The following is an 8,918-nucleotide window of genomic DNA, read 5'->3' as shown; positions in this document are numbered from 1 at the left end:
AATGCATGACGTCATCTCTCTCATCTGGAAGGAGGAGAGCATGCCGGGAATGCAACTAAACTACAGAACCAGTGGGAACCTGTTCAACCTTCGACGTGGACCATGTTCCATACCAGTGAGAACCTGTTCAACCTTCGACGTCTCCAGGCCAGATCCAAGACCGTCCCAACCTCTGTCGTCGAACTACAGTGTGCGGACAACGCTTGCGTCTGCGCACATTCAGAAATTGAATGACAAGTCATAGTTACATCTTCACTGAGGTGTACGAAAGCAGGGGCCTTACACTAAACATCCGTAAGACAAAGGTCCTCCAAGAACCTGACCCCGCCACACAGCACTGTCCCCCCAGTCATCAAGATCCACTGCATGGCCCTGGACAACGTGGACCATGTTCCATACCTTGGCAACCTACTTTAAGCAAGGGCAGACATCGATGACGAGATTCAACACCACCTCCAGTGTGCCAACGCAGCCTTCGGCCTCCTGATCAGGCCCTCAAATCTACCACCAAGCTTATGGACTACAGGGCTGTAGTGATACCAGCCCTCCTGTATGGCTCAGAGACGTGGACCATATACAGTAGAGACTTCAAATCGCTGGAGAAATACCACCAACGATGTCTCCGCAAGATCCTGAAAATTTCCTGGGCGGACAGACCACCTAGCACCAATGTTAGCGTCCTCGATCAGGCCAACATCCCCAGGAGCGAAGCACTGATCACACTCCACCAGCTCCCTTGGGCAGGCCACATTGTTCGCATGCCTGACACAAGGCTCCCAAAGCAGGCGCTCTACTCGGAACTCCTTCACGGCAAGCGAGCCCAAGGTGGGCAGCGGAAACGTTACAAGGACACCCTCAAAGCCTCCTTGATAAAATGCAACATCCCCACCAAAATCTGGGAGGCCCTGGCCAAACACCGCCCTAAGTGGAGGAAATGCATCCGGGAGGGCGCTGAGCACCTCGAGTCTCGTTGCCGAGAGAATACAGAAATCAAGCGCTGGCAGCGGAAGGAGCGTGCGGCAAAGCAGTTCCACCCACCCTTTCCCTCAACGACTGTCCCACCTGTGACGGAGACTGTAATTCCCGTATTGGACTGTTCAGTCACCTAAGAATTCACTTTTAGAGTGGAAGCAAGTCTTCCTCGATTTCGAGGGACTGCCTATGATGACTCGTGAAATGAATGAATGGCCAGATAACCTGATCTTGGTGTTGTTGGTTGAGACAGGAACGTTGGCCAGGGTACCAGGAGAACTTCCCTGCTCTTTTTTTAATTGTGCCATGGAATCTTTTACATTCACCTGAGAGGGCAGATTGAGCGTCAATCTAACAAGGCACCTGAATGACCACTTTCAACATTGTAGCATTCCTTCAGTGCGACACTGAAATGTCTGATTCGATTATGGGTTCAAATCTCTGAGTGGGGCTCAAGCCCACTCAAAAAAACTCACAAGGTAGTCATGAAACAGAAGGAGCTAGCAAGTGAAGATATGAAGACACAAGATAAAAAATAATAACTTTTTCCTTCATCCCCCTGTGATTTTACAGGCAATCTCCTTGCAACTCATTCAGCAGCTATATTGATTATAACATAGTCTTCAAATATATTGGGGGCGATTTTAACCATATTCGCACAGCAGACAACTGGCGGGTGGGCACTTAAAGTTGTCCTGGCTCTTACCTGTCTGAAAGCAGCCATGATAGCAACATCTGCAATTTTAACCTGCTCTCCTGAGCAGGCAGCAAGGACAGGCGCCCGGAACCAACAGGGTCCTTCTTTACACATGCATGTTGCGTCCCAATGACATAATTGAAGCCCGACTGTAATTTTAACTCAGGCCTGAGTGGGGAATCCGCTGGCAACAAGACCCGCCACCTTGGGCAGGAGGTAGCGGCAATGTTACGGTGCTCCCCGATCTCCCGTGCCCGGAGATCGTGACGTCTTCGGCGTGGGTACCGGCCTGTTAGCGCCCCGGTCCCGAAATTGGCTTCCGCCCGCTGAAGCAGATCGGGGCGATAACAGCATCAGCTTCAGAGGACACGTATCGGCCGGCCGGCCGGCCGCTACCGGGGCGAAGATTAAAGGGGAGATGGCCGAGTGCTGAAACAAAAATCACCTTTTCGTTGCCATTCCTGATGTGGTTTCGACGCGGGACTGTGGCCGCGATCGCACAGTCTGGCACTTGGTCCCTGGCGATCCATGTAGGTGCCACCTTCTTCTGCAGAGTCGGCAGCGTGGGCCTTTCCCTTTAATTGAGGGAGGAGCCTCTCGGACTGCGTTGTGCTGCTGAGCCGCTCGGCCCCGTTACTGCCCCAAATCACACGCTCCACTTCCCTCCGGGGGCGGGGCGGAAACCGGGCGGGACCTGCGCACCTGCCGCAAAGTTTCACGCCCCCTAAACGGGGCAGTAATTAATTTCACCCCCCCACCCCCGCCCTCCCGATCTAAGTCCCACTCCAGAAACTTGAGCACAAAAATCTAGGTTGACAATCCAGTGCGGTACTGAGGGAGTGCTGCACTGTCAGAGGTGCCAACCGAGTTTCCGCCTACACTCTCAGGCGGACGTGAAAGATCGCATGTCACTATTTCAAAGCAGAGTGGGGATGGGCGTTATCCCCGGTGTCCTGGCCAATATTTAACCCTCAATCAACATCACTGAAACAGATTCTGATCATTACCCCGTTGCTATTTGTGGGATCTTGCTGTGCACAAAATTGGCTGACTGTGAAACTCTTTGGGTCGTTTGGTATTTGGTAAGGCGTTATGTAACTGCAAGTATTCATCGCTTTTCATTTTTTTCTTTATGACTTCCAACCTTTTCCTCCGTGTAATTATTAGCTTTGCTTTATTAAGTTTGCTGTGGTTCCCGTTGTCAGGGATATGTCATTTCCGTTTTATTGGAATGCTTGCGTCAAGAGAGGCCATAAATACAGCTTCGGCCGTGATTCCCTCATTGCAGCTTTGTGGTTTCATGCAGGGCGGTGTTCCGAGGCGAGTGAGAGTGAGAGTAAAGAGTGAGGGTGAGGGTGAGGAGATGAGAGGAGATGTCCCCTTCTTCCCCAGCCTTGTTGTGTCCCCCGGTCTCCCGGTACATTGAGGTGACAGAGTGGGAGCGGCCGCTTGTCGGGAATAGCCCGGTGGCCCCGACACAAGTTTCAAAGTTGCGGCCAGGTCCCGGGCTCTGCGAGCGCCGTCAGCGATCTCTCCAGCCCCCAGTGGGCCGGGGCTGAATGGGCAAATGGCGCTGGTTGAAGCCGCCCCTTCCCCACCAGCACATCCAACACCTGCAAGTGTGACTATCTGTTACTGCATTGTAGATGTAAAACTTCTCCCTGTTAAATGATCCAGCCTGCCCTGATCGCTCCACAATAACTTGCTGAGAGTTTGCCTTCTGAGCAGCGAGTGAGGGCAGTGTCAGACTAGACTGCGGTGCCTTCCGTTGTCGAATAGCCGGCCAACATTCACTCTCTGGGCTCGCACATGTAGAATGACCACGTGGGCAAATTCTTGTTTATTGATGTATAGTAATTCATTTAATAATGACCATGTTTATTTACATATCTTGTATTTCTTTCTTTTAAGGAGAGAGAGTGATGAGATTGAAATCTGAGTTCCATATTCTTGTGCTGTGGGGACAACTCATAGTTGGTCGTAAGTCATAACTAACTTAATTTCAAGGAATTCAGTGTGATGTTCTGCATTTGTTTTTTGTTACGGTTCAATATTTGTGCAGAATTATTATTTTTATAACTGGCAGCTTTAAAATCAGTTTTTCATTTATAACCAAACAATCGAGGAGGTGATTGGTCCTATGGGTAAACACAGGGTGTGAATTATGGCCCGTTAAACCTTATTCACCTCTAACCATTCACGATGCAGTCCACTGCGTTCTTTAGCCATTCTCATTTCTTACTTGCAGGTTTGACCTGTTTGAATTTTGTGAGGCTGGTTGTTTGGAATGAGTTAGGATAAGTAGTTTTACATCATTGGTGAATAAATCCTCCATCAGAACATCAGCAGTATCTACAGCTGTGGCTCAGTGGGTAGCATGCTTGCCTTTGTCGTCTGAAGGTGTGGGTTCAAGTCCCACTCCAGAGGCTTGAGCACATAAATCTAGGCTGACACTACAGTGCTGAGGGAGTGCTGCACTATGGGAGAGATGTTAAACTGAGGCCCTGTCTGCTCTCTCAGGTTGATTTAAAAGATCCCATGGCACAATTTTGAAGGAAGGCACGGGAGTTATCCCCGATGTCCTGGCCAATATTTAACCCTCAATCGACATAAAACAAACTGTTTTTCTGGCCATTATCACGTTGGTGTTTGTGGGAGCTTGCTGTGTGCAAATTGGCTGCTGCATTTCCCACATTACAACAGTGACTACACTCCAAGTACTTACTGGCTCTCAAGTGCTTTGAAATGTCTGGTGTTCATGAAAGGCACTAAATAAATGTAAGTCATTCTTTTGCAAACTAATTGGAGCAGGTACATAGATTATTAAAATACCATGAACAGTTCGAAAAAAATAATCAAAAGGCTAATGGAGTGCTGGCCTTTATATCTAGAAGACTAGAATACAAGATGGTCGAAGTTAAGCTGCAGCTATACAGAGACCTGCTTAGACCACACCGGGAGTACTGTGAGCATTTCTGAGCACAGATATTGACTGACCTGCTGAGGATTCTATTAGCATTTTCTGTGGGTTTTTTACCACATTTCTAACATTTTATTCTTCCTCCTTTTAACTCGCAGAAGGATTTGAAGTCAGGATGATTAAGGGACCAGTGACAGCTATCCATGGCCAAATTGCTGTGCTAGGATGCAGTTTCACTGTGACTAGAGGACCAACTGTGGAGAATCTCATTGTCACCTGGCAGCGTGTCGAGACCGATGAGGTTGTCCACAGTTATTATTATGGAGAAGACCAGTTCAGCAAGCAGCATCCTCAATATTCAGGCAGAACAAGTCTATTCCCACAGGAGTTTCAAAATGGAAATGCTTCACTGAAATTGGAAGCAGTAAGACCAGAGGACACTGGACTGTACCAGTGTTATGTCAGTACTACAATTGGGCATGAGAAAGGAGTAGTCTCTCTCAAATTTGCAGGTAAATATACTGAACATATTTCTCTTATCTTAGTTCCCCATCTTACCTGAAGTTGCTGACTCATGCTACGGCAATGTAGCCTGGGATTCATCCTCTCCCTCTATTCACAGTGAACGGGTAACAGGCCATGTACTGTAAACTTCTTCTCATTAAGTTTTATTAGGCACACTGTGGGATCGAGCTAATATAGCCCATTATTTAATCTCGTGCTGTTGGAACATTTCTCAAATTGCCTGAATCACTGGATAAAATTTGGAGGAGATTCACTGTATTGGAACATTTAGTTTTATGATGCCTCACAATAGCACTCGAGGCTGATTTACCGGGCCCCCTCTCTGAAGTTCGAGCTCCATTTGAATATGGTCCGGTCACAGCCCTAGTACTCCTTACCGGGCCTTGATTCAGGAAATGTCAGTTGGAGAACAGTTGCCTGAATGGCAGACGATCTAATAAGTCGTAGTTTAAAAAAAAACTTTCAGATACCTTTCGGTTTCTCTTTGCTTTACTGCCATGTCCCCTCACACCCACTGACCCAATTGGGTACAGAACACAGGGCCCACCTTCAGCTTCTTGGGGTACCTCTACATCTGGATGCCCCTGGGTTGCAAAGGGAGATCTATCCAGTAGGAGGCCAGGAATGTCCCTTCCACCTCATTTGAGTGAGCACAGTGACTGCGCCTCTTGCTGGCACAGGTCCTACTCCGCCTTTGGAGCAATCCCAGGAAATCCCAGGGCAGTCTAAAGGAGGTGGATGCTTGGCGTAATTGGCTTTAAACCCTTTTATAATCTTTGTGCCCGGAGTATAGATGTTCCCTGGGGTAAGGGTCAGGCTAATCTGCCCATGATGAAGTGAGATTGTGATCAAATCATTTTTTCCTCTTCTGAGGATGCTCAACCTGTGCAGAACTCAAATATCAAGTACGCACTTGACCCCCAGCTCTCCGTGCTGCACCCCTTGTACTTCAAGCAAATAAGTGACAGGTGGTAACCAGCAACTTTATAATCATTTTATTAGTTCATGTATTTTTCTGCAATGTAGACCAAGCATTTACCAAAGGTCTTCAGCAATGGCAGTGTAACATTTATGACTGAAGAGGCAAGACTGAATGATTGATTGTTTTAATTTTGCAGCATACTACAATGAGCCGATGCTGTTGATCAACCAGAAACTGTCCAGCACCATTTTAACGTTCGAGTCTCGAGGGTACCCGAAGGCTGATGTTTCTTGGTACAACGGAGACGACCTGGATAATTCCCTTTTGTCCAAATCTTCACACCAGCAAACTGCCGACAGTCTGTACACAGTCCAAAGCACTATCGAAATCAATGTCACGGAAAGGAGATCAAACTATACATTTGTGTTACGAAATGCTGCTGTCAATCAAACTACCTCCAGGACACTTAGTTTTCTTATTCCAGGTAAGACCTTGCCTTTTTTTCCCTCACCAATTTTCTTCTTCTCCATCTCTCTTGAAGGTACCAGGCCACTCCCACATTCAGGCTGGTTATTATTTATGTGGGAACATTAATAGTAGTTTTTACCAGGAGGATTATCAATGGTGCATCAGAGCTGTACCTGATCCTATCCTCATCACAAAGGTGCAGTTTTAGAATGGCTCACTGATAACCCTCGAGCATTAAGACCAATTGTCACATCCGTACCGCTGTCCCAGCTGTTATCCGCTAATTCAGCATATATTGAATGTGAGACTGCCTGACTCAGCTACTTACTGCAGAGACTCACTGAGCCACTGGAGGAGCTAGACTTTCATTTTTCATAATAATGACTGAGTCATTGATTTATTATTTTAAGAAAATTAATCTATAGGAAACACATTCAATTCACACAATTTTCATCGTTAGTACATTTAAGTTGAGGATTCAGTAATTTGCCAATGCTCATCATTTTAGTCAATTCCACCCACCAGAAACTCAGTCGCATTTGAATAGAACCTACTTGTGATATTTTTTGTGCTGCTTCTATTTTTGATTCTTTTTATTCAATGAATAAAAGATTTTTTCCTTTATTATTTTCTAATTTCAGAAAATTCTATCTGGAACCAAGAACTTTCCTGCAATTATTATACAGCCCTCACAAGTTGGATTCTGGGGACTATACTCATAATAATAATAATAATAATAATAATAATAACAATAATAGTACTTGCTGTCATGTTACATAAACACAGGTATATTAAACCAATGAAAATCGAATACATTAAATCAGGTCCGCCATGAGATGACTTTGGATCTCAAATTTTCCCGATGGTTGTTGTAACCAATTCTCTGCTGGAGTGTGAGTCTCGATTTGGGGTGTTTGGGTACAAATGGATATTCTGTGAGTGCTCTTTGTTCCAATGAATGAGTCTGAATGGTTGGAATATGGATGAATGATCCACATGCAATGTTATCGAGTGATCCACATGTAATCTCATCGAGAGATACACTTGGTATCATACCGTGATCCACATGCAATCTCATCGAGAGATCCACCTGTATTCATACTGAGTGATCCATATGAACTTGAGCTGATAAGGAGATGTTTGTAATATTCAGTGAGAGAGATTATCTAACTGGTCAGTTGACGGAGCTATCTGTAACTACATGAGAATAAGAGGAAGGGGAGTGTTTGATGACTGGTTGTGTTCTAAACCTATTAATAATTGAAAAAAGTGCTGTAGTAGCCAACCGACAATTTCTAGATGCTGGCTGTGTTGTATGTTTGCAAATGTTTCCCTGCACCCTGAGTATTTGTCTAATCTGTTTTCTATTGTCATTCCTACTCCTTATGTTTCACTGACTTATTTATTTCTGAATTAAACACAGCAATCAAGTATGTATGACTCTGGTTTGGTATTTAATGTTCCACCATTCTCGCATGAATTGAGGTTGTAGAATATCACTGGTCTCAACAGTGCTGGCCCGGTACTGCATTGTTGGGAGCACTCCCCTCAGGCACCACGTGTACTTGTGCACACTCAGCTGTTCTCATTCAATAATGCGAGGGCAGCGCATTGAATATATATTCTGGCACAACCCAGTGCATCAATCATACTGCTCAAGGACTGCCAAGAAAATGCAGCTGGCATACGCCAGGGGAAGGTGTGGTGGTGGTGAGGGGGAGGGGGTGTGGAGGGTAGTGGGAGGAACAGTCAGAGAAATGTTTTATGTTTTCATGGGACCTCCACTACAGTGCCTGTCCCAGCATGCACAGATGCTCCCATCACAGCTCCCTCTATCTCGGGCCATGATTGAACATCCATCCCATTCCTTGCCAGCTGCAAGCTCTTCCCCCTCCCATCACAGATGAGGTCATTTCTGTGGCTATATGGAGATTTGGAGCCCCAGGTCTGGCTCTAGGACAGTACTGGAGGTAAAGGAAAGAGGAGACAGTGATAGACATGAAGATAGAAAGAGAGAGTGCGAGACAAAAGAACAGAAATAAAATTCACGCAGAGTGAAGGACATAGAGGAAAATTCGGAAACAGAGGGAAGGAGACACTTGCAGAGGAGAAAGAAAGAGTGAGGGAAAAAACAGCTACAGAGACGAGGAGTGAAATTTTGAGATAGAAAGCTATGTCAGTAGTTAACGACTCCAAAACAAGGGGCCATAGATACAAGAATAAATGTATGAGATATTGAACAAAGAACTTGAGAAACTTCTTTACACACAGGGTGTGGAGTGGAATTCACTTTCAGGATTAGGGGTTGAGGCCATGTCAACATTTGAAGATTAGTTTGGATATTTGGGACTAGGGTGTGTAAGTGTGAATGGGACTATTTGCTGCTATGGAGGGTAAACAACATCATCAACACG

General features: G+C 45.9%; 1 protein-coding gene across 1 annotated transcript; it reads left to right on the top strand.

Moving 5' to 3' along the window:
* The first annotated feature begins 2,968 nt into the window (after positions 1–2,968).
* LOC139279331 (CD276 antigen-like) lies at positions 2,969–7,936 on the top strand. The gene is made up of 5 exons (XM_070898452.1): positions 2,969–3,018; positions 3,581–3,649; positions 4,748–5,101; positions 6,233–6,520; positions 7,146–7,936. Exons 1-5 carry the CDS (start codon positions 2,970–2,972, stop codon positions 7,337–7,339), a joined length of 954 nt encoding a protein of 317 aa, XP_070754553.1. The 5' UTR covers position 2,969; the 3' UTR covers positions 7,340–7,936.
* Positions 7,937–8,918: the final 982 nt, after the last annotated feature.

This window comes from Pristiophorus japonicus, chromosome 14 (genome assembly GCF_044704955.1).
Source record: "Pristiophorus japonicus isolate sPriJap1 chromosome 14, sPriJap1.hap1, whole genome shotgun sequence".
NCBI classification, from domain to species: Eukaryota; Metazoa; Chordata; class Chondrichthyes; family Pristiophoridae; genus Pristiophorus; species Pristiophorus japonicus.
This window is presented reverse-complemented; position numbering and strand designations above follow the sequence as displayed.